We start from the raw sequence: 24344 nt of genomic DNA on the forward strand, positions 1-24344 counted from the left end.
TTTTGGTGCATTACCTTACTGTTTGGTTTTATTATATCTATTTGTTATTTTATTTTGTACTTGCATCGAATAAATACTTTTCTTTCTTTCTTTCTTTCTAAACAAGATACTCAAAGCAAAGTAGGTATTTTCTTTTGCATCAGTTTGTAGGTACAAACAATAATTTCATCCTATGACAAATTCAAACAAGCAGCGCTGACAACTGCCTAGGAATTCATTACTCATCGCAGATGGCCAGAAAAAAATGCTGTGACTAAGTAATGAAGCTCGTTCCAGCTGTGATTGGCCGACTTTAGCAACACTAGTGTAGTAGACACTACTCAGTGTTGCAAGTAACATCTAAATCTGCATATGGCAACACTCCCGTCACGCTCGGCCACCCATCCCGCTACCGCCGATGTGAACGTAGCCTTGATAGTCAATACGTGATACTAGATCCTATCCCGGATTCTCTTTTTTATTAGATACGAATACGATACCGACCAGCTAATAAAATTTTCCTATAGTTTTTCTTTATCATTACATAATGTAGAGATAGAAGAAATCTAGTATCTGACTAGGTACCTACTAATTGATTTCTGGATAATCAAGTTCTCCAAAATTAGCAGGGCATGGAACCAGTAAATCATAAGGTATCTTTGAAATTAAATAAGTATATTCCTTGATTTTAGTTAAGAATGTTTATCCTTTTAGAATTTTTGCTAAGCACAATTTTCATTAGGTAGCTTTCCAAACCCTTTGTTATTATATTTGTTCTTTTTATAGGTTTTAATTTAATGCGACATGTAAGCGATATTTCTATAATAATTAATTCCATGCAAATGACTGATTTCCTATTCACCATGAAACGGTTTAGCAAAGCATGACGTACGAGTATGAAAAATATGTTTTTACTGTAGGTAATGAAAAAGTTGAAAAGTGGATATCTACACACCCGTTTTGCGGGAATAAAAAGTGGTAATTTTAATTATAATCTGACATATCCGCAATAACGTATCATATTAAATCTAAATAATACACACTGGCAATGCATGAATAAAATAAAATATAATATCTTTTTACGTTGTGAATCGTGATTCTTTAGCGAACTTAAGCAATATGATTATGGTTGGAACACGCTATAAGAAAGTTCATTTAAATCTTTGCAATTTTACAACCTTTTAAATATGCTGATAATAAAATGAAATAAATTCACGCTTGTCCTTTTAAGATTTCTTACACCAGAAAAAACCAATACGTTTTTGAAATAACACTACTTAACTGCTAAAAGAATTTAGTGCTAAAAGCTTTCTTCCTTCAAATTGATACCATCACTCTTTGTGTTCGTGATTCCGCGGACTGCGAAAAGCTTTGGATATTGGATTTTACGTAAACCGTATTAAGGTTTCACTTAAGTAAATAAACGATTGTTGGACTTGAAACTCCGTTTATGAAGCGTTTACAAAGCTTCCTGTGGTAGGGTATTCGTTAAGGTTACCGGGATGTCACAGAACTTTAGTGTGAAAAGCTTTTTATTTTTGGGGCAAATGGGTTTTTATTGCCTTTTATATCAATAGGTACTCGTTTCATTCCTACCAACAATAAAATCTGTTTCTGTTGTAGTCGAGCTAAGTACAACATCAGCATCAGCAGTCAGTCAAAAAATAAAACGGATTTTGAACTCTACTTCTTCAATATAGGGTTGATGTTGTGGAATCAATCAATCAACATCAACACTACGCTGCCTAACATTTCAAATATGAGGGTCACTTTAGTTCGAAATCGTCTAAAACTGTTTTTGCGACGACACTACCGGCCGTATTCACAAAGCAGCAAATCGAACGCACAGCGTTGAATAGAGCTCTGTGATTGGTTCGTGTATCCCTGTGCGTCCACGCGCACTGTGAGATCTCATAGTAATGTTTGTGAATAAAAATACGAGTGTATTTACAAGGAGGACCGAAAAACAAAGAGTGGAAACCTTCTTTTCTTGTCTCAAACTCGACCAAAAAGATATTTATGTAGCCCTGTCACTCACAGCATTCGTTATTATCTTAAAACCTTGGAATCCCGCCGCTTCAATTGCCTCAAGTGCGCGGGCGCATCTGCCGGACACTCGCGCTATCTCGATGCTTCATTGCTTTCTTCGCCTTACGCAATACGGCTAATTGCATATTTAAGATAGAAGTAACGAGAATATTGAACTGACTTCAACAGCAAAATGCACAAATCATGAAATAAGGATTTCAGAAATAGAAATGTGTTGTGTTGAAATAAAACAAAAGAATAAAGACTAAAGATACTTACGTGGATTTATCTGCGATCCAGCTCCATTGCGGTCCAACTCCAGAACACTCACTTTAACATCACATCACTTTCACTGTTAAAATACAACACACAATATCAATAACTACGTCTTGTTTCCGCGACTTCACATAATAGTAGTCTTTGGACTTCACCATAATAAATGGCGCAGCAAGAGAAAAAGTGACTAAAATGCGGGTAGAGCAAAAAATAATGTCATCTCGTTTTCGAACATTACCGTCACGCGTGCTTCATTGTCACAAAATAGAGGTGGTTTATCCAAACGGTAATGTAGGTAGACCTTGGGTTTTGTGCCTTGGGTGACCTAATAATACGAGATAATTTCAATAATTTTTAATTTATCTGCTAATATTTCATTGAGGTATTGATTAGGTGGTTAAGTGCCCGTAGGAGCCTAATCAATTTTGAAGTTTCCGTTATTTTTTTAAACAATCGATGTACCTAAGCGACTTCTTGGTTCACAATTTCACATCTGAACTAAATGTTTTTCAATTCTCACCTTCTTAATACCACCTTTTGCCCACAGACGAGGTCCGAACCGGCACGTACCGGCAGCTGTTTCACCCAGAACAGCTTATCACTGGCAAGGAGGACGCGGCCAATAACTATGCGCGCGGCCACTACACCATCGGCAAGGAGATCGTGGACGTCGTGCTGGACCGCATCAGGAAGCTGGCCGACCAGTGCACCGGCCTGCAGGTACGAGATGTGTTCTGTGAGATCCCGTGCCGCCAGTGTTCCGCCCGGAACAACTTGTCATTGGCAAGGAGGACGCGGCCACTACACCATCGGCAAGGAGATCGTGGACGTCGTGCTGGACCGGATCAGGAAGAAGGCCGACCAGTGCACCGGCCTGCAGGTACTGAGATGTGTTCTGTGAGACCGCCCCGTGCCGCCAGTGTTCCGCCCGGAACAGCTTATCACTGGCAAGGAGGACGCGGCCAACAACTACGCTCGCGGGCACTACACCATCGGCAAGGAGATCGTGGATGTCGTGCTGGACCGCATCAGGAAGCTGGCCGACCAGTGCACCGGCCTGCAGGTACGAGATGTGTTCTGTGAGACCCCGTGCCGCCAGTGTTCCGCCCGGAACAGCTTGTCATTGGCAAGGAGGACGCGGCCACTACACCATCGGCAAGGAGATCGTGGACGTCGTGCTGGACCGGATCAGGAAGCTGGCCGACCAGTGCACCGGCCTTCAGGTTCGTTTCAGCCAAATGACGTCGACTGCTAGACAAATGTCTCCCGCAAAGATTTCCACAAAGACCGGTCCTGCGCTGCCCGCATCCAAATGCAGGCTGCGTTTCCACCAGAGATATGCGAGGATGCGTAGCGAGGGATGTGTTTGTAAAGAACCAATAGAATCACTTCATTTACCGAGTCGAGGTGAAAGCTCTGGTAGAAACACAGCGTAACGAATTGGAATCCCGTTCGAGAATCGGCTCCAGGCCTTGACATCTCGCATAATCTGTTACCTATTAATTATTCTTCTTCATCCAGGGCTTCCTGGTGTTCCACTCGTTCGGAGGCGGCACCGGCTCCGGCTTCACGTCGCTGCTGATGGAGCGCCTGTCCGTGGACTACGGCAAGAAGTCAAAGCTCGAGTTCTCCATCTACCCCGCACCACAGGTAATAAATCGACGACTATTCTTCAAATCTAAGTTCAAATCATGGCAGTGTTGATTAAGTGTCTGACTTAGCCCGTAAAAAATGGTTTTTCATAAGTACCACATTCATTTCTACAGATAAATATACATAGATCGATTCACCCACGAAGACGCGCCCCACCATTCTTCCGCTAATGTTAGAGTGTTATCGGTACACGCTAAATTATCAATGAGTGCACACGCACACTACAATAATGACGCTCGGATTGCTCGGATCAAACTACCCGCACCCCGCGCTTCCCTCGACCAGAAATTGGTGGGGCGCGTTTTCGTGGATGAAACGATCTTAATATTTAATTTTATAATGACACTAAAATAACCCACGTCATACTTACCTTTTCATAAAGAGAGACCATGAGGCTCTCGTCAAGAGTTTTTTCAAATGACCTAGACTTTACTTTTGAAGTTTGCGAGATGTAGCTTAGGTAATCTTATTAGACTGTATGTTTACTTCTCTATTTGTCTCCAGGTGTCAACAGCGGTGGTGGAGCCGTACAACTCGATCCTGACCACGCACACGACCCTGGAGCACTCGGACTGCGCCTTCATGGTGGACAACGAGGCCATCTACGACATCTGCCGCCGCAACCTCGACATCGAGCGCCCTACCTACACCAACCTCAACCGGCTTATTGGACAGGTATGATACGATAAGGAATTCCTACTTATGAAGGAGCAGTATCAGTGTATCTTGTCAGTGGACAGTGTATCCTGCCAAATTTAGAACGGTAGACCGACGACCTAATAAAAGTAGCGGAAAGGCGCTGGATGCAGGCCGCTGCCAACAACCTGTCAATGTGGAAGTCATTCAGGGAGGCCTATACTGAGCAGTGGACGTCCTATGACTGAAATGATGATGATTACTATGACGCTGGTAGGTTTACAATCTAAGCTGGCGAAAGGCTTTATGATAAGGTAGCCGTAGCTGGAACGACAGTCCACTGCTGGATACCCACTCCCATTGTTCGTTACTGAGCATAGTCCATGTGTATTATCTCCCCACTGTATGGTGCGCCTTACATTTCACAAGCACACCTGCATTTCAGTTGCTAAGACTTCTTTTCAGTTGCCATCATCACTCTATGATGTGTTGGTCAATACCGTCACACTTTATGCTTTACCAAGTCGGCAATAAACAAAAGCTTCGGCCATAAAAATGAATTATGATTACATAACTCACCTATTACTTTTAATAAGCGTATCAATTGCGTAATTAGAATTATTTTTTTGAAGCAATGCTATGATTTATTGATACCTACGCTGGCGGAGCGTGAATCAGTGCGCTAGTGTACGGAGGGACTGAGGTACCTTTTATCTGTAAAAAATATTACCTTAAGTGATAAATTTCTGATAATGACGGTCCTGACGGTCTCACACTTCATTTTGCAGTTTGATGGAGCGCAACGCTGCGTAACATCACCCATAATATGAAAATAGGGATAATAGAATGGAATAAAAATTCCTCGTCGTATCGTATCGATGGCAATTCGGTAGAAGGCGGCAAATACTCAGCCACACAAAACAATTGATGTCGCACAGTACCTATCTAAAAAGAGAGTGGTGAATTTAAACTGCTGGAGACATTGAAATGGTTTTTGTACTGCAAATCAAATCAAATCAAATATATTTATTTTGCGAACATGAAAGAAAGGTGAACGAAGAGCAGTGTGAGAGGAGACAACCCATTTAAAACCTTGGATCCCGATGCCCTTTAAGAGCTTTTAAAAAGGATAATACATTATAGTTAGTTAGCCTCACATAACATTTAAACATAACATAAAAAAAAACATTCATTTACCTTAATACAATTAATAACTTTGTTCCTCTCACCTTTCAGATCGTATCCTCCATCACAGCCTCGCTGCGCTTCGACGGCGCTCTCAATGTGGACCTAACCGAGTTCCAGACCAACTTGGTGCCGTACCCGCGCATCCACTTCCCGCTGGCTACATATGCGCCAGTCATCTCGGCGGAGAAGGCCTACCACGAGCAGCTGACGGTTGCTGAGATCACCAACGCCTGCTTCGAGCCCGCTAACCAGGTCAGCATCAGACATTACACGTATACATATATTTGAACTCCTCCTATGTTCTTCTGATTAATTTCGTTGCGGGTCCAATGACAGTTTAACTTTCCCCCGGGACAAACTTGACCTTCATTGGTTGGGTTTTTGTGGCGGTCAAGCTGTAGATCCTGGCTACACAGGAGTTGCAGTGGTGGGAACGAGAGGTGGGAATAGTCCCGTAATTACACGTATAATGAAGTTCGCCCTGGGTACGTACGCGCCCGTTATCTCGGCCGAGAAGGCCTACCACGAGCAGCTGACGGTCGCTGAGATCACCAACGCCTGCTTCGAGCCTGCTAACCAGGTCAGCATGAGACATTAAGGCCTATTCAGACCTAAGGCGTATTCGCTACCGTCTGCGGCAGAGAATACCCAGTGGGCATGCGGCAATAATACTGTTCAGACCTAAGCGGTATGTAATAGTATATGAAACCCGCGTGGTATGTACCTCTACCCACAGCGGCAGCGAATATCGCTCAGGTCGCTCTAGCCGCGATACTTGATACTAAATACCTGAGCAAAACCCGCGCGGTATGTACCTCTACCCACAGCGGCAGCGAATATCGCTCAGGTTTGAATAGGCCTTTACACGTATAATAAAATTCCCGCTGGCTACATATGCGCCCGTCATCTTGGCAGAGAAGGCCTACCATGAACAGCTGACGGTTGCTGAGATCACCAATGCCTGCTTCGAGCCCGCTAACCAGGTCAGCATGATACATTAAGGCCTATTCAGACCTAAGCGGTATTCGCTACCGTCTGCGGCAGAGAATACCCAGTGGGCATGCGGTAATAATACTGTTCAGACCTAAGCGGTATGTAATAGTATATGAAACCCGCGTGGTGTGTACCTCTACCCACAGCGGCAGCGAATATCGCTCAGGTCGCTCTAGCCGCGACACTTGATACTAAATACCTGAGCGAAACCCGCGCGGTATGTACCTCTACCCACAGCGGCAGCGAATATCGCTCAGGTTTGAATAGGCCTTTACACGTATAATAAAATTCCCGCTGGCTACATACGCGCCCATCATCTCGGCCTAGAAGGCCTACCACGAGCAGCTGACGGTTGCTGAAATCACCAATGCCTGCTTCGAGCCTGCTAACCAGGTCAGCATAAGACATTACACGTATAATAAAGTTCTCACTGGCTACATACGCGCCAGTCATCTCGGCCGAGAAAGCCTACCACGAGCAGTTGACGTTTGCTGAGATCACCAACGCCTGCTTCGAGCCCGCTAACCAGGTCAGCATGAGACATTACACGTATAATAAGGTTTCCCCTGGGTACGTAGGTACGCGCCCGTCATCTCGGCAGAGAAGGCCTACCACGAGCAGCTGATGGTTGCTGAGATCACCAATGCCTGCTTCGAGCCGGCTAACCAGGTCAGCATGGGATATACATAAAATCGTGTCAACAACCAGCACTGTTTAATTGATCCTTGAAAGCTGAAATGAAGGGACAGTATTATTTCGTAATGTGAGCATACGTTCAGATTCTAAATACCCTGTTTTAATGGGGATAGAGTTAAAATTTCATTCCCATCTCTTCCAATTAAGGAATCACTACAACATTTTTCTGTTTCAGATGGTGAAATGCGACCCGCGCCACGGAAAATACATGGCTTGCTGCATGTTGTACAGGTAGGATCATACTCATCATGGCATTAATTGCTAAAGCTTTACTAATCTCTATCAAAATAAGGTACGAGTTGTGTACGACGAGTGAAATCAAATCTGTGAGATTTTAACCAAATCACTTAGCCATTTAGGAGAGCTTATTCCAAGCAAGTAACTCTTCTCGTTGTATAAGTATAAAAATAAATTGTCCCTAAATTGTTCTCGTCTCGTTGTCACGATTCATCTATTGCAGGGGTGGCCAACTTGATTAGACATTATGATCTACTGTTTACTAACGAAACCCTGGGTGATCTATCACTTACATACTTCTTGAAATCTTAAATGAAACAGCACAGTTTCACGACCGCGATCGACCGGTTGGCTACCCCTGATCTATTGTTATATCAACTGTCTCTTTCATAAATAACATAACTTTACAGAGGCGACGTAGTGCCCAAGGACGTAAACGCAGCCATCGCGACCATCAAGACGAAGCGCACCATCCAATTCGTGGACTGGTGCCCGACAGGCTTCAAGGTGGGCATCAATTACCAGCCGCCCACCGTGGTGCCGGGCGGCGACCTGGCCAAGGTGCAGCGCGCCGTCTGCATGCTGTCCAATACCACCGCCATCGCCGAGGCTTGGGCTAGGTTGGTACACTTTCGTCATTTATGTAGAGGATTTTTGAGTAAGGCGGTTATCACACTGCGCCGCGCTCCGTCACGGAGCGCGGGGCGACAGATTTAATCATTGTATGCAAGTACCTCAGTTTGTATAGAAAACACGCGCGGCACTTCACACTGACAACGCGTCCGCGCGCGATTTTTTATATGAAATCACGCGCTCCGCGGCGGAGCGCGGCGCAGTGTGATAACCGCCTAACTAACTAGAGCTCTTTTTTAAGTGAAAGGTACCTAAAATTATTAATGAAGTTTCTTGTGATTTAACGTAATCTAGCCGTTATTATACTTTGGACTCCTCCTAATATACTCTTTCATTAAATTTCTTGTGGATGCTATAATGCTTCAACCACACCAACGCGTGCAGATCGCCATCACCGGTGCGATTACGGCGCGATCATAGCCCAATGACAGGTCGCGCGGACTGTCATGGGTCGCGCGACTTTGTCGGCCGTTTGGTGTAGTGGTTCAGAACGGACTGCTATGCCGAGAGGTCCCGGGTTCGATTCCCGGCCGGGCAGAAATTGAAATGATGAATTTTAATTTCTGTGACGGGTCTGGGTGTTACTATGTATAATATGTATGTATTTAAAAAAAAAAGTATATAAGTAGTATATCCGTTAAGCTAGCACCCATAACACAAGCATATTAATTTCTTACTTTGGGGCTAGATGGCGCTGTGTGAGATTGTCCAAAAATATTTATTTATTTATTATTATTATTATTTATTACTTGTCATTGGCCTATGATCGCGCCGGCGATGGCGATCTGCACGCGTTGGTGTGGTTGAAGCTTAGACAGTCAGCTATCGACAAAAATTCCTAAACTTTTGTACCTGTGTCAACGTGAAATTGTGAACTCCGTCAGTTTATAATATAACGCGTGACATACGCAAACAAGTTTATTAAACCAGCTCTTTCAATCCCCAGACTGGACCACAAATTCGACCTGATGTACGCGAAGCGTGCCTTCGTCCACTGGTATGTCGGCGAGGGTATGGAGGAGGGAGAGTTCTCGGAGGCCCGTGAGGACTTGGCGGCTCTGGAGAAGGACTACGAGGAAGTCGGCGTTGATTCCACGGAGGGAGAACTCGACGAGGAGAACGAGTACTAAACGCGGGATATATGCGTTGAGGCGTGCTATACGAGTACAACTGCTAAACGACATCAAGGATTGAAATGGACATGGAATACGGAAAACTTTGGCAAATCTGGTCTGAGTCAAAATGGACAAAGAATTTCTGAGGGCTCCACGAAAAAAGAACGTCTGATCCCATTCATCTAATGGTGGAGCTAAACTACCACGGAAAACTGGTCTCAACGAACTTCTCGAGGACTTTTATCTACTGTGGAGCCGAACTGTAGTCTCCAACAAAGTTTTACAGGATCCACCCAGATCAATCTGAGATTCTATGGATTGAGGGCATATAAGTGGTTCGGCAGATTTGATTCGACAGTTATGTTGAACTTTGAAGCCTTCCCAATGGCCTGTATGTATACTCTACCTACACAATACCACCCTGTGCGGATTAGTCAGCTATGTATAGCACCCCTAAAACGTTGCGTTCTCCACAAACTGACACGCGTCGTGTCGTAAGGCCATGCCGTAATTTGCTAGTTATAATAGTTACTGGTGCGTATACCTTAATAATAACTGTAAAATTGGTCAACTCGAATCATTGAATTATTTTATCACTTTTAGAAGATCGATTGGATCAATTCCAAGCTACCTTTATTGTAAACCCGTGCAGTAAATAATGGGAGTGCAAATCAGAGCTGTTCTTCTTGCTCACTCGTTACACTGAAAGAAAGAGAGGCACAGATAAGTTTTCAGTCCAATTACTTACGTAAGCGGGTAGTAAAATTAATTTTAAGAAATATGTGAGTTTGAACGTGTATGAGGTTGCTAACAGTACAAACTTTTGGAAAATAACTTTCACAACTGAAATGCAAAGTTTGCGTCTGTAACAGTGAATTGGTTTGTTGCATTTATTAATTATAAAATTCGTGATAATAATCTAACATTCGTAATTTAAGGCCTCTTGTAATATGAACTTAACTTATTGAGATTTTATTTTATTGTGCTTCGTATGAAGACGTAATTTTGTATGTTAGAGGATAATTTAATTTTAGTGCACAATACATTTTTACACGTAACAATTTTTGGTTTTATTTTGATTAAATATCTCGCTTAGATCAAATAGGTTTAAGAAAATGGTTTACAAACTTCTCAAATACGAATGAAACAACTAAATACATAGACATCAATTTTAATAGTAAAAATACTAACAAAATCATATCAAAACCTTGTAAATTATATACATTATAGTGACCATTGAATATTTGCGCACATTAAGTTCATAGGTACCTACTAAATATATTATCCTGTACAATATCTAAACTATGTACAGGAACGTTACCACGTTTACTCCTTACTAAATAATTAGTATTTATAATGTACAAACACAGTTTGCTCCTGGAGTCATTGGACTAGTCAAAGACTTTGTGGAACTGAAATTATTCACTACTACAGAAAATTGACGACAACTCTTTTATTAGAAGTAAGTATTGAGTTTGTATGATCATTACGGAGAAGACATTGTAGATTTTGTTTATTTTTCATCCAGGAAACAACCTATCACTTACAAGAAAAACATTGCATAAAAATATCTAAGTATTTATCAATCCCCAACGTAAAAAGAGGGGTGTTATAATTTTCATTTAGTTGTTATTTTACTTTGAGATCCAAAATATTGGTCGTTATTTAAAAATTAACAAGGATTATTATCGCTTAGAATCCTTGGGGAATATAATATTTCACGTAACTATTTCGTAATAATATTTACATAATACTTAATAAGTATAATAAAATATCAATTTCGATGCCTAAATCCTAGAACTGAAGCAAAGTCATTTACAATTTAATTTTACATCATTCAAGCACATTTGATATAACACCGGAGATTTCAAAAACATAGACAAAATACGGATTCGTTGTGTAAAAAATTCATCCAAAAAATAATTGTACCGTTATTCTAAGCCATTTATAATCGTTACGTAAGCATTGTCTTTTCTAATAATATTCTAGCGGATTACCAGCTATATACAGAGGTTGGGCATAAAATAGGACTTTAAAATAGTTTGATTTATTTGGTACCTTTATTTGAATTAGTAAAACATACTGTAAATTTTTGTATGGAAAATATGTCAAAATACTCAAAATAGATATAGAGCGTTGCATCGTTTATTCTACACATAGAAAATTATATTATCACTTTTGACGCCACACGGTTCACCAGTGAGGTGCCTCGAACAATAAAAATTCTATTGTGTCTAGTGTCTCGACTCGGCAGTCAACGACTTATTCAGTCAGCGCCAAAAAATTGTGCGCATACTCTATCCTTCATATCATTGCCTTGGCAACGGCGATTATAATCAAAATCAGTTGTTTCAAGTTCGTGGGTACAGACAACGGCACTTCAAGCAGTACACTGTGTTAAAAATAGTTATAAGTGCTATTTTGCATCAAAAATGTACAGTCTGATGCGCTGTCGACTGTACCTACGTTCGTAGGTAGGTATTTAATACACCTACCTCACAATGGCTGCCGGAGTGAGTGGCAAGCTAAAAAGCCTCGAGTGATGGCGCTACTCGATCTTATGATGGCGCTACTCGGTCTTGTGGTCGCGCTATTCTGTCTTGTGGTCGCGCTATTCGGTCTTGTGGTCGCGCTACTCGGTCTTGCGGTCGCGCTACTCAGGCTGTGGTGACGCTACTCAGGCTAATGATGGCGCTACTCAGGCTTGTCATGAAGCGGCCTGACGGCGGCGCGCGGGAACCAGCCACGAGGCCCGCGGATTTCTTCCTCACCCTCTGACTCGACCATTGCGCCGAACATCCAGTATCTGGGGGTAGATGAATAAGTTTGTAGTTTGTGGAGAGCGCCATCTAGTGGCCAACGTTGATAAACAGTACCATCAGTTTGATGAGTGTTGTACATGCAGTACCTGGGGGGTAGATGATTAAGTTTGTAATTTGTGGACAGCGCCATCCAGTGGCCAACGTTGATAAACAATATCCTAAAGTTGATGAGTTTTGCGCCAAATAAAGCCTTCTTTCAGAATCTGTATGTTTCACTCCTAAAAATGTCGATCAGGAATATGCATCTGTCAGAAAATGTGATGTTAGATTTCACGAGGCTTAAACGACACCGCACACTGGGTGACAATCGCGGCGACTATAGTCTGGTCTTCTGCGAGCACGTAGAATTTTGTCCAATGACCCCAAGCTACCCATCCTTATCGCTCGCGCGTAATTATATTGCTGTCGTGACTGTGCGACGGGTGCCCGCAGTGAGTGTGCGAGCGCGACAGCAACATAATTACCGGGCTTTAGATGCCGCGACTTGTAAATTTCACATACTAATATTATAAAGAGGAAAACTTTGTTTGTTTGTTTGGTTGTAATGAATAGGTTCAAAAACTACTGGACCCTTTTTAAAAATTCTTTCACCATTCGAAAGCTACATTATCTACGAGGAACATAGGCTAAATTTTATTTTGGAAAAAAATAGGGTTCCGTAAAATATTTCGATAATGTAGTCCATGCGCGCGAAGCCGCGGGCGGAAAGCTAGTTTCATATATTAGCGTCGTGACTCCACGACTGTCGTGACGACAAGCTAATAGACATGTTGACACCACAGTCAATTGACGTACTTTTTAAAACTGTCAAAACGAAACTCTCCCATAGATTTTGTATGGCACTACAAGCACGTGACGTCACTATTTTTTCAACCCAATTTACGATACAATCGAAATTTACAGGTAATTCAAAATAAATTAGGTTTTTAAGACCAGTATGAAGAGTCTTTTTAAAACAGTTGTGGTTTCGAATTATTGTGGTATGGTGTCAAACTGTCTATTATGTCGCTACGGAGTACGGACTCACTTCCTATGGCGCGTGACCCGCAGCAAGGTCCCGGGGCGTAGCGCCAAGCGCGGCTCGTCCGTGCAAGGCGCGTGCAGCGCGGCCCGCGGGTACTGCGCTGGCAGCCAGCGCCCGCTGTACGACGCCACCGATACTACCACGCGGGAGCGCAGCGCTTTCAGCTGCTTTTGGGCTTGCTGCTCGCGCTGGAAGCAACGAATATTGTAAGTTACTACTGAGGTCACTAAACAAATTCTTTAGCGCGCGGAATTATATGAGTCTAATGCCCGTTTTCACCATCTAAATATACAGGCTGTTAGGTAAATGGGTATATGAGGCGACACTAACCCATGTTAACATATGCATATAAATGGTATGGTGAAGTCAGAAAATTTGTCATCATTTTAATTTTTTAAATGTTCATACATAATAAATGTTCATGAAATAAAAGTTAATCATAAATGTTCATCAAATAAATTTTATGAAATCAGATTTGTATGAAAATTAAAATAATTAAAATTAAGCGCGCGGGTACTGCGCCGGCAGCCAGCGCCCGCTGTACGACGCCACCGATACTACCACGCGGGAGCGTAGCGCTTTCAGCTGCTTTTGGGCTTGCTGCTCGCGCTGGAAGCAACGAATTATATTGTAATTAGTAAGTTACTACTGAGGTCACGAAACAAATTCTTTAGCGCGCGGAATTATATGAGTCTAATGCCCGTTTTCACCATCTAAATATACAGGCTGTTAGGTAAATGGGTATATGAGGCGACACTAACCCATGTTAACATATGCATATAAATGGCATGGTGAAGTCAGAAATTTGATATCATCATTTTAATTTTTTAAATGTTCATACAAAAAAAAAATTATGAAATCAGATTTGTATGAAAATTAAAATAATTAAAATGAAGCGCGCGGGTACTGCGCCGGCAGCCAGCGCCCGCTGTACGACGCCACCGATACTACCACGCGGGAGCGTAGCGCTTTCAGCTGCTTTTGGGCTTGCTGCTCGCGCTGAAAGCAACGAATTATATGTATTGTATAGCCTGACCAGGAACATAAAAACCCTGGCATAGAGGCGCGTCAATTGCATTTGATAGTGCAACACTGAGTACAGTCGTACCTGTGTTAAATTAATAGGCTAACTTTATGTATCAGGATTCAGGATTACGGACTAATTTGATATTTTCATGAATTAACAACAAAATATTATTATAGGTAACCTGGTTTAAATAAATTAAATGAAAACATCAATCGAGCTAGTAGGATTTATTTTATTATTCATCAATAATCAAATTCAGAACTTGAATATTCAACTGCAATGTCTGCTCATGAACGCTACAAACTCGGTACTTCTTTCCCAATTCCATAAAATTCAACACTTAGAAAGTGACAAAAAACTTGAAACAAACCACAGCTAATTTTCATAGTGGACTGTACTATACGATAAACATGTCAGTCAATTTGACACCCTTGTCGGAAAAATTATTCAATGAAAATATTGTCCGAACCCTTATTATTTCTCTTCGACAAATACTTGAACACATTGTGAACCACTTTTATTTCACGACTATAAAAAGATTTTAGCAATTTAATTTACAAAATCAATTGCGCACATTTAAAATAAAGTTTGTTTACACTTTGACAGCAATAGACTGACATGCAAGGTGACATGTCAATGAAGTTTTCAGTTACTGTTGCCATTAAAAGAAATTAGTACCATTAGTTTTCCGCAACATGGCGAGGGTTTTTATGTTCCTGGTCAGGCTATAAGTTACTACTGAGGTCATGAAACAAATTCTTTAGCGCGCGGAATTATATGAGTCTAATGCCCGTTTTCACCATCTAAATATACAGGCTGTTAGGTAAATGGGTATATGAGTCGACACTGGCCCATGTTAACATATGCATATGTTACTGTAAAAGCTCGAATTGCAGTAAATCCTAAGATATTCCAGTAAAACCTAAGATCTACCAATTCCTAATGGTAAATGTCCCAAAAGGTTTGCGATTCGAACTCTTACCACCATTTCGTTGGTAAATCTTAGGATTTACATTAATGGCACGGTAAATGTTGAAAAACAAAACATGTCATTTGTATTTCTTTGTTAAATTCCAAATAGAGAACTACTGATTCAGTTAGATAGATATGATAGAGATTGAGATATTCAGAGATATACGTTATTAGCGTTCCGTAGCATGGCAAAAAACGGAACCCTTATAGATTCGTCATGTCTGTCTGTCCGTCTGTCCATCCGTATGTCACAGCCATTTTTTTCCGAAACTATAGAGCTATACTGTTGAAACTTGGTAGATGTATTCTGTGAACCGCATTAAGATTTTAATGTATAAATAAAANACATATAAATGGTATGGTGAAGTCAGAAAAATTGTCATCATTTTAATTTTTAAATGTTCATACAAAATAAATTTTATGAAATCAGATTTGTATGAAAATTAAAATAATTAAAATGAAGCGCGCGGGTACTGCGCCGGCAGCCAGCGCCCGCTGTACGACGCCACCGATACTACCACGCGGGAGCGTAGCGCTTTCAGCTGCTTTTGGGCTTGCTGCTCGCGCTAAAAGCAACGAATATTGTAAGTTACTATTGAGGTCACGAAACACATCATCCTTACCGATTTCCCGCCTTTTGTATTTATCTGTGCACTAATATTACTATTTACGTATGTTTATCTAGACAATTTTATGCAGTTTACTATTTTATTTATTTTACCAATGGTCCGTGACCCTCACTCGGCATGGGGCACACTGAAAACCAGCGCCGTGGCCTTCGTCACCGTGGGCCACGGCATATGCTGAGTGGGGTTCCGTTGCAGTGGGCATCTTGTTGGTGAATAGGTGGCTCAGTATACTCTTGTTTTTTTTTTTCTTCCATTATTATGTGCCACTGTCATATCTATGTAATTGCCTGTATTTGTGTGATGTCCATTGTAATAAATGTATCTTTCTTTCAAAGAAATTCTTTAGCGCGCGGAATTATTGTCTAAGCTGTATTCAAGAGAGTCCAATTCTAACTTGACAACCGCAAGCGCCCGCCAACATGCGTCGACGCAGCGCTGGCGTCACGTGACAAGACGACGCCGTGACGCTCGAAAGATGCTAATGTGGGGACCATCGTGACACAGGGTGTTGGGGCACCAACCCTGTGTAGGTGAAGGACGATAAATAGTGAAATAACGATGACGTAACATGGCAACACTCACAGTAAGGTCATACTGCCCGCAGCCAGGCGCCAGCGGCCAGGCGATGCCGTCGTGTCGCGCGGAATTGATGACCAGAGCTGCGTTGCGTCGCCAGCCCAAGTCGTAGGGATACATGAAGGGCGCCACGCCGCCTATAACGCGTCGTCCTACCGCCTTCTCCATGATCCAGTCTTCGATCGTGGTCCGGTTTCGGAGGATGCTTCTGACCTGAAACGACAATACCTCGCTCTTAATGAGGGCTATCGTTTTAGCGCTCACCAGTTGGCGCCACTGTAGAGTAAGGTCCTGTCACTTGCTAGTAGCGAAGACAGTGGCGCCAACTGGTGAGCGCGAAAGTGGTAGGAGGACTATCGCATTTGCACTCGTCAAGATGGCGCCACTGTAGAGTAAGGTCCTGTCTATCGCCAGGGGTGCCAACTGTTGAGTATAAAAACGATAGCCCTCATTAACCTACCTACGCCTTTTGTTAATCTAGCAGCTTTAGCTCACGACTACACGTGTATGTCTCCAACCTAACAAATGCTTTGATTGCTGTGATTATGCTTAAAAATATGGCATCCTGAGGAAGCTGGAGACATACACGTCACGACTTCTTGAGCCACGTACATTAGCTTACCGAGAGGGGGCAGGGAAGAGCAACTGCTCCCTTGGATAACGCTACACTGAATACCGAGCTATATTTAGACTGTCTAAGGCAGCGGTTCTCGAATGGTGGTCCGCGGAACCCTGGGGTTCCGTAGAAAGGCCGCAAGGGTTCCGTAAAAAATATTATCCCACGTTTTGGGACCGACGTTGTTCGCTCGCACCGACTTGTTTACGCACAAGGGAGGGGCAGGGCGTGCGGGCGGAGTAGTACGGGGGTTCCGCTAGGAAAAGTATAATCAATTAGGGTTCCTTGGCAAAAAAAATATTGGGAAACCCTGGTCTAAGGTCTAAGAAGTCGCGAGGATTCTATCAAAAAAATCTGATTTGCCATTGAAAAATAAATTATGTTAGCATCAACATCTAATCACTGACCTGTATGTACAATAAGGCCCCGACAGCCAATACAACCCCCAGAGCCATGCCTAAAGCAAGTAGCGTCAGCACAAACGTGCTGACCGTCAGGTATATCGCTGGATCTCGCTCAGTCCTGCTCTGGATGTTAGCGATTTGATTGATCACTTGATACACGCATATTGTGAGTACCTGTTGACGATAAATTTCACTTACAAAGATCAGCAAGCCATATAATAATGAATAAATAGTGCAGATGTTAGTGCATAGAAACGTGCTTGTTAGTATGCTCATTATTTACATAAGTCCTTACTATGGCAGCTTGTAAGCAGCCGATGGTGGCAGAGCCCAGGAAGATCACGAAGTAGCAGTGATTACGGTGCCCCACGCAGCAGTTGATCCACGGACAGTGGTGGTCCATCTTCATCACACACCGTCCACCTAAAATAAGATCTTTTGAAAAAGTCTTCTAATTTGAAAATCATAAATAATTTGAGATGCGATAAAAATAACTAAGGCTTCTAAATAAATAAAAAATACACTACAATCTGAACTTACATTTCCTGCAATGATGTGATCTTGGAGCTTTGTAACCATTACACACGTTGCAGAATTGTAGAAACTGTGTGTCTTCTTCTTTTGCCTTTAAAATAAAACGAGTTACATTAAAATTCAAGTTCCTTTAGGTCTTGAATTGTTAGCTTAAAGTGTAAACTTGCTAAATACTATGGCACCAGATTTACATTGTAAGCTTACAATACATATAATAAACAGATACATACTGGTTTCCATCCATAGGGAACAAATCCCGGTCCTTCCAGCAGTGATTGGAGGAAGTAGTAAAGTGTGGCCGCAGCAAACGCAAGGAATATGGCCGCGTGCACGAAGCCGCCCAGCGACGCGTGCGGCGGCCACCACATGCCCAGCATGTGGATCATAGCCCATGTTATCAGCTTTATTATAACTAGAATATAAAACATAGATATTTTTATGAACTTTCAATGATGTTTATGCACCAATTACTTCATCATTAATTCCAATCACAAACCTAAAACGCAATTTCATGATTGTTTATATAAGAGCAATGTAATTTAGTCAGTAAAACTTTAAACACTTAAGTTAAAACAATCTAAAAGAACCAGGTAATTTCAGGCTTAAATCAAGGAAAATGTCATGTAGACTGCCGCCAAATGGAGGACCAATAGAACTGAAACGAATATACAAGTTGGATCTCCAAATATTGTGTAATTCATTTAAACATTTACCTAAAACCGAAATTGGGCCCCAGTGGCACAACCTCCGAAAAGGACTAGAAGTCATGTCAATTTATGCTTATACACTACACACGATGAAGACTAGATACTCATTTATATTCAATGGTTTTTCATTTTCACAGTCTGCACAACATATTTAATATTAACTGCACTGAAGCTGAAATAGAAAAACCGAAGAAAAACAACCACAAATTCACCTCAACTTGACACTTGACAGATGATTATGACAGTAATTGTCACGTGCTGTCACTGTAAAAAATTACGTTCGTTCAGAAATTATGAAGACCTGAATATTAATGCATTGAATAAATTAAAAGGATAAGGATAAAATATGAAATCCTTAGGATATTTTTTATAAAGTTATGAGAAATAATATTAAGTTGATTCAGTGCTAATTTAGGCCGCTTAAAGTTAATCATCAAGTAATTTATAAAACTTTTTTTATAGTTTTCATTTTTTGTGTGGTAACATACTGACAAATAGTAGATTTTCTAGTGTAAAAACTGACAACACCGGCTACCACGTCACGCAGGCAGTTGTCACATCGCGATATTTTTGTGGCTCTAGGGTGTGTGCATTCTTAAGTGTGTTGTGCTACTTATGTGGATTATTAGGTGATATTCTCTTTTTTACTGGGTATGTTATCTTCAAAATATGTACTACAATTTATTGATACTATGTCTGACAAGTTCCTCTGCCGAGACTTGAGATTTCTACCCATGATTTCTATGGGCCATAGTTGCCCGCCGGTGACTGTAATTTTATTGTAATCGCTAGACTGCGGCTATTTTATGATATTATACGTAGAACAACTAGAAATACGGCATCTTACACAGTTGTCAGCCGTAGATAAGCACTGGTCCAGTCACAATTTCGCATGTAATGTCACGCGGTTTTGAGGATAGCTTGTCAGTGGTTACCTCGATAGTCGCGCTGTAATTTAGTGTTTGTCTTCTAAAGTGGGATTTTATTTGATTGCAGATAGTAATCCCAAACCGCCAACATGCCGAAATCAGTGAGTATTGCATTTGTGTTTATTTATTTACGGGATGATCGCGCCAGGCGCTCTCAGGGTAGCAGTGTGCGAGTCGGTCGTGCCTGCGTCACTTTGCTGATTTCACCTTCGCAGTGTGATCAGACAACACATTAAGTCATCGGGGAAACATTAAAATTGCTCTACACTAGCAACATTTCTGTGTACTAACACAACTATGAACTTTCTCATTGCTCAGGTAATTAAAGTGGTTAATTGGGAATCAATGAACCTGTACATACACTTGTTTCACATTTTAAAAGTAAAAGTCTAAAGATAAGTGTGTTGTAACATTATACTATTATGGGTTATCAACAAAGCATGATATAGATAAGATGCAGATAGTACACTACTTAGAATAATACATAGCACTTAACATTTTTTGATGATGATTAAATACAATCATTTTACTACTAAGTAATATTGTTGATTTCAATTAAAAATTATGAAGTCTGTAGATATTGTATGCAGAACTGTAAACAAATTTCATTTGTCAAGTTAAAAATTGCAACTAAACAAGCTATCACCACATCCTGCTGGATTGATAATTTTATTTCCGCTGTTCTGTGCTGATTAGTCATGAATAGATTCCATTAACATACATTCTCATGCATCAGCAATGTTATGAATAATATTAATTGCCTTATATTTTCTGTATTAGCTATCTTGTGTTCATGTAATACAAACAAATCCAACTTTCTTTTGCCAGTTCTTTTGAAATATTTCAGTCACAATAAACATCAAGCTAGATTATGTCAATTAAGTCTTGAAACAACCCACTATTACTAGTTTACTTTTGTTTTCTAATACTAATTATCTTGTATAATGTTTATTGTATGTTTCTTCCTTTGTGTTTCCAGATACTTAATTATTTAAGCAACGCACTTGATTTAAACTCCGGTAACAATGAGTTGGTTAGTCATGGTTTGCAGTTTGATATTATTGATGTTTGATTTGTCAGTTTGGCTCCAGGACCAACAAGTAGCATGAATCTAAGCTAGTTTTTCATGGTGATAGTTGTTTTCAATGTGTTATTCTATGTTCCCATCCCCTTCAAATATTATCTTTGAGTAAATGCTATAGTTTAGTTAGTAAAATTCATGATATTCATCACTGACCCTATTTAAAAATCTACATACATGGTTTTGTATTGTGATTTTTGTGCCAAAGTTTTGTTTTTTCCCAACAACTTGGGTGATAAAATAAATGAATTATTGTCAAGTTAAACCATCTCTAAAGTTGAGTTTATGTGCACTGCACTGTATCCATTGTAACACACCTTGTAAGTAACAAGTGATGCAAATGTCTACTACAATGATTTGTGCCTAACTGTTACTAGCAGTACTATGTCATTGCAATGAAATAACAGCAAAACTGGTTATACTAGGTAACATGAGCAGGTAGTGTTTTTTCATCAATGTAGTCTTTGAGGAGCACAGAGAAAACAATATTGAATATCTCAAATTCAGAATTTGCAATTCTGTCAGTTATTATGAAGCATGAATTATAGCTACTGTTGTGAACTGTATTCTATAATTAATGTAAAAATAAATACAGGTGTATAATAGAAATGTTGTACTTTTACAAAGTTTTCCTTTGAAATTTTTTTTTTTTTTTCCACTACGAGGAAGCTCTTGGCCTGTATCTCACCTGATGGTAAGTGATGATCAGGCCGAAGGTGGAAGGTGGTATTTTTATTAACTACGAAATATTGGCATAGGCTGACAGTTTCTGCAAACATCTTAGAATCGATCCCATCGACTATCGTTGTGTAATGCAGGCGAGCTAAGCTGCGCAAGTGGGGAAGTGTGCCGCTCGTTATCAGCTTACGGGACGCCCCGGTCGCGTGCCACGGCTGGCATGCCTTATGCTAATCATGTTTGATGTATTGAGTATAGGTGACAGTGCTGTCCCTTTAGTTAGAACACCGCTTGAATTAGCGGACCTCGACCAAACAGCGCTGAGATCTTATTATGGATAGCATACAATGTTAAGAAAACGATAGAATCCTCAGTTTTAAGTTGGTAGAGGTAAAAAAACTGCAGAACAACAAAATTTGGTCTTGGTTCGCTCGTATAGGCTTATAGGACGCCGCGCCCCGGTCGCGTGTCACGGCTGGCATGCCTTATGCTAATCATAATGTATTGTATAGCTGACATTGATGTCCCTCTAAGTCTAGCACAGTTTAAATTAGCGTAGGTCTGGCTGGACCAAATACCGCTGAGGTCCGCTCTTGTAGGTTAGGAAAACGCCAGAATTCTCAGTTTCAAGTTAAAGAAATGTGCAGAAAAATAAAACTTGGTTCGCCCGTCATAGGCTTATAGGACGCCGCCCCGGTCGCGTGCCACGGCTGGCATGCCTTATGCTAATCATGTTTGATGTATAGTACCTATAGCTAACAGTGATGTCCCATATACCGTTTAAATTGGCGGACGGAGCAAATACCGCTCTTAACATGGATATCATATGGCATGATAAGAGATGAGAAATAGACTAGTTTATGAATAGGAAATGGCGATAGACACATTAGTTTGAATATTATGGTAGAGGCATGGAAGAATCACTCTTGGTTTTGGTAGCCCTAAAGTACCTACTAATGTAGATCAGGTAATGATTAATGAGCCTTTTAGTTTACACATAGAACCTTACCATAATACTTTTCTTGCCTAATTACGTAGCAGAGCGTAATTACCTGTCGGCTGTCACATGTCGAGCTTTCTTCCGGAGACGATTTTATCACGTATAATACGACACGACACTGGAAAGGCAAATAAAAATCCGAGAGTAAAAACGTCGGCTAAGCCAAGAAATTATAGTTTTTCCAATTTACCAACCGCAAAATTGAAAATTGTAAATCTTAACGATGACCTTAGAGATTATTATATAAAAATAAAAAGAGGATTAATACCAACCAAACACGTGATATTATAACGATTGCACGACTCCGATTGTGTGTTTATCGATTGGATCACGATTCAATTTAAAGATGTAGACGGCCAGGCAAAAACGATACCGAGAACACAGTTGACACAAACACAGTAGAGTCACTCCGTAATAAAACTGAAGCTTGCAAGAAGAAATTTGCTCTATTTAAGACACAAAACACTGAAAAAAAAATCTTAATCAAAATCAAAAGTATTTATTCAGTTTAGACCACAAGTGGCACTTATGAACGTCAAAATATTATTATAGAAAATAATAAAAAAAGAAAAGGTAGCCCTTATGGGGCACTTTACATGTCTCCTTATCTTTTGGGCCCTACCAGTAGTAATGAAAGATCGCACACCGCAAGAGTACTCAGAACACATCAATTTACTTTTTTTTTTCATAAGATTGTCTCAATTTGAGCTATTGACTGCCCTAAAAGTTGGCTTACTTCCAAAATTGTTCTCTTTTCTTCAAATTACAGCTCTTTATTTTCCGAACAAAAATTATGGATAACTGTCCAACTAGAACGCGAAACTGTCGAAGCTAACTAGAAGCATACTCGTAAATTCGGTCTCAAACAGTGTATTTTTTACAAATCCGCGTCGAGAACAATAGAGCCTCCTCCGCGCACCTGCGCTGTACAGGCTGCGGTCGGGCGGCGCCGGCGCAGCCTTGGGCTCGGGGAGCACATCCCCGCGGCGGTTCAGTTCAAACTCTAACGCCGCGTCCGGCAGACGCGGCTTCGGTGCCGTAACCCCTCACCCCCTCACCCTTCTACAGTGTAGTGCACTTTGTGCCCGTGACATTATATTTTACCCTGTGCTTGTGACCCAAAACTCAAGATGGTTGCCGGCGGAAAACAGGTATTATTACGCAATCAGATTCTAAATCCTAATCCTGTGATGACTCATCCGTTTTCAGACATCCTTATTTTAATTTCGGTTTCTTCCATGGGATTTACCTAAGCTAGTAGGTTATGTAAAGGCATTATAATCATTCTATAGCAATAAACCTTATCAGAAGAAGTACCTATCCACCACATACATTTGAGCTTGTTCACCTAGTAACAAGTTTCAGCTCCATCAAAGCCGTACGCTTCGTCAAACGAATAAATTACACAAGTTTTTAGTGTTGTTGACTCAAATCATAAGTTACGGTGATGTCATCGTAGCGCACATCCGAGGTGGTCTCGCCGCCGTCTTATTACTTATTTTGCATGGTTCAAACGGTCGTAACCGTCTTTCCATTCCCCGTCCTTATCCTTCCCGCCCATGGAAGCGAGACGCAAACCTTTTCCTGTTTTGCCGAAGCGAGGGTCCCTGACTTTCGTTTTCGTTTCGAATTTAGCCTCAACAGCTCTTTTTATAACTCCTTCGTATCTCAGGTTCATATTCCGACCGTTATCGTGGCGGTTTCTTTGCGCCTGAATTAGTAATTCACGAAATATCATTGACGTAGTCGTGATAAACCTAAATCGTATTGTTATCAAGTAAGGCATACAATTTACGCAATACGATCTAATCTGTACTGCCGATTTCCACAGAAGTCACTAAATCAAAAACGAATTAAAATTCTTGATCTATTACCTAATTATGCCGGTTCTGGCGCACTGCAAACTGTTCA

The 24344-nt window shown here is 41.1% G+C and overlaps 3 protein-coding genes across 8 annotated transcripts in view; 2 read left to right on the top strand and 1 right to left on the bottom strand.

Moving 5' to 3' along the window:
* The window catches only part of Tua2 (alpha-tubulin), a 37800-nt gene extending 27336 nt beyond the window's left edge, over positions 1–10464 (top strand). Inside the window, exons 1-8 of one of the 3 annotated variants that reach the window (XM_028309576.1) lie at positions 2685–2741; positions 2831–3003; positions 3805–3933; positions 4441–4611; positions 5809–6012; positions 7625–7680; positions 8097–8306; positions 9266–10464. In XM_028309576.1, the coding sequence (XP_028165377.1) occupies positions 3865–3933; positions 4441–4611; positions 5809–6012; positions 7625–7680; positions 8097–8306; positions 9266–9449 (894 nt within the window). In that variant the 5' untranslated portion in view covers positions 2685–2741; positions 2831–3003; positions 3805–3864 and the 3' untranslated portion in view covers positions 9450–10464. Of the gene's footprint in view, positions 1–2684; positions 2742–2830; positions 3004–3194; positions 3347–3804; positions 3934–4440; positions 4612–5808; positions 6013–7624; positions 7681–8096; positions 8307–9265 lie in introns of those variants that run through there. The other 2 variants (XM_028309574.1, XM_028309575.1) reach the window with 2 other exon arrangements.
* Positions 10465–10592: 128 nt separating this feature from the next.
* LOC114356415 (palmitoyltransferase ZDHHC6) lies at positions 10593–22820 on the bottom strand. Of its 2 annotated transcripts, XM_028309578.1 has the most exons (9): positions 22706–22820; positions 22486–22551; positions 18269–18450; positions 18045–18129; positions 17800–17927; positions 17508–17678; positions 16491–16697; positions 13284–13468; positions 10593–12240 (listed from the first exon to the last, which is right to left on the bottom strand). In XM_028309578.1, exons 3-9 carry the CDS (start codon positions 18422–18424, stop codon positions 12129–12131), a joined length of 1044 nt encoding a protein of 347 aa, XP_028165379.1. In that variant the 5' UTR covers positions 18425–18450; positions 22486–22551; positions 22706–22820; the 3' UTR covers positions 10593–12128. The 2 variants fall into 2 exon arrangements, with proteins under 2 accessions (XP_028165379.1, XP_028165378.1); XM_028309577.1 differs by lacking the exons at positions 22486–22551; positions 22706–22820 and adding an exon at positions 18752–18987.
* Moe (moesin) overlaps positions 19273–24344 on the top strand; it is a 41795-nt gene continuing 36723 nt past the window's right edge. The window contains exons 1-2 of one of the 3 annotated variants that reach the window (XM_028309571.1): positions 19273–19396; positions 19742–19775. In XM_028309571.1, the coding sequence (XP_028165372.1) occupies positions 19764–19775 (12 nt within the window). In that variant the 5' untranslated portion in view covers positions 19273–19396; positions 19742–19763. Of the gene's footprint in view, positions 19397–19741; positions 19776–23421; positions 23585–24344 lie in introns of those variants that run through there. The other 2 variants (XM_028309573.1, XM_028309570.1) reach the window with 2 other exon arrangements.

Source organism: Ostrinia furnacalis, unplaced genomic scaffold, assembly GCF_004193835.3.
Source record: "Ostrinia furnacalis isolate ACB-3 unplaced genomic scaffold, ASM419383v2 OfSCF2804, whole genome shotgun sequence".
Taxonomy (NCBI): Eukaryota; Metazoa; Arthropoda; class Insecta; order Lepidoptera; family Crambidae; genus Ostrinia; species Ostrinia furnacalis.

Coding starts and splice junctions, on each gene's coding strand:
- LOC114356415 (XM_028309577.1), bottom strand. CDS start 18,806: ATGACTTCTAGTCCTTTTCGGAGGTTGTGCCACTGGGGCCCAATTTCG. Junction 17,928..18,044: donor ATCACATCATTGCAGGAAAT/GTAAGTTCAGAT, acceptor ATCTTATTTTAG/GTGGACGGTGTGTGATGAAG. Junction 16,698..17,507: donor GGGCCTTATTGTACATACAG/GTCAGTGATTAG, acceptor TTGTCGTTTCAG/GTCAGAAGCATCCTCCGAAA.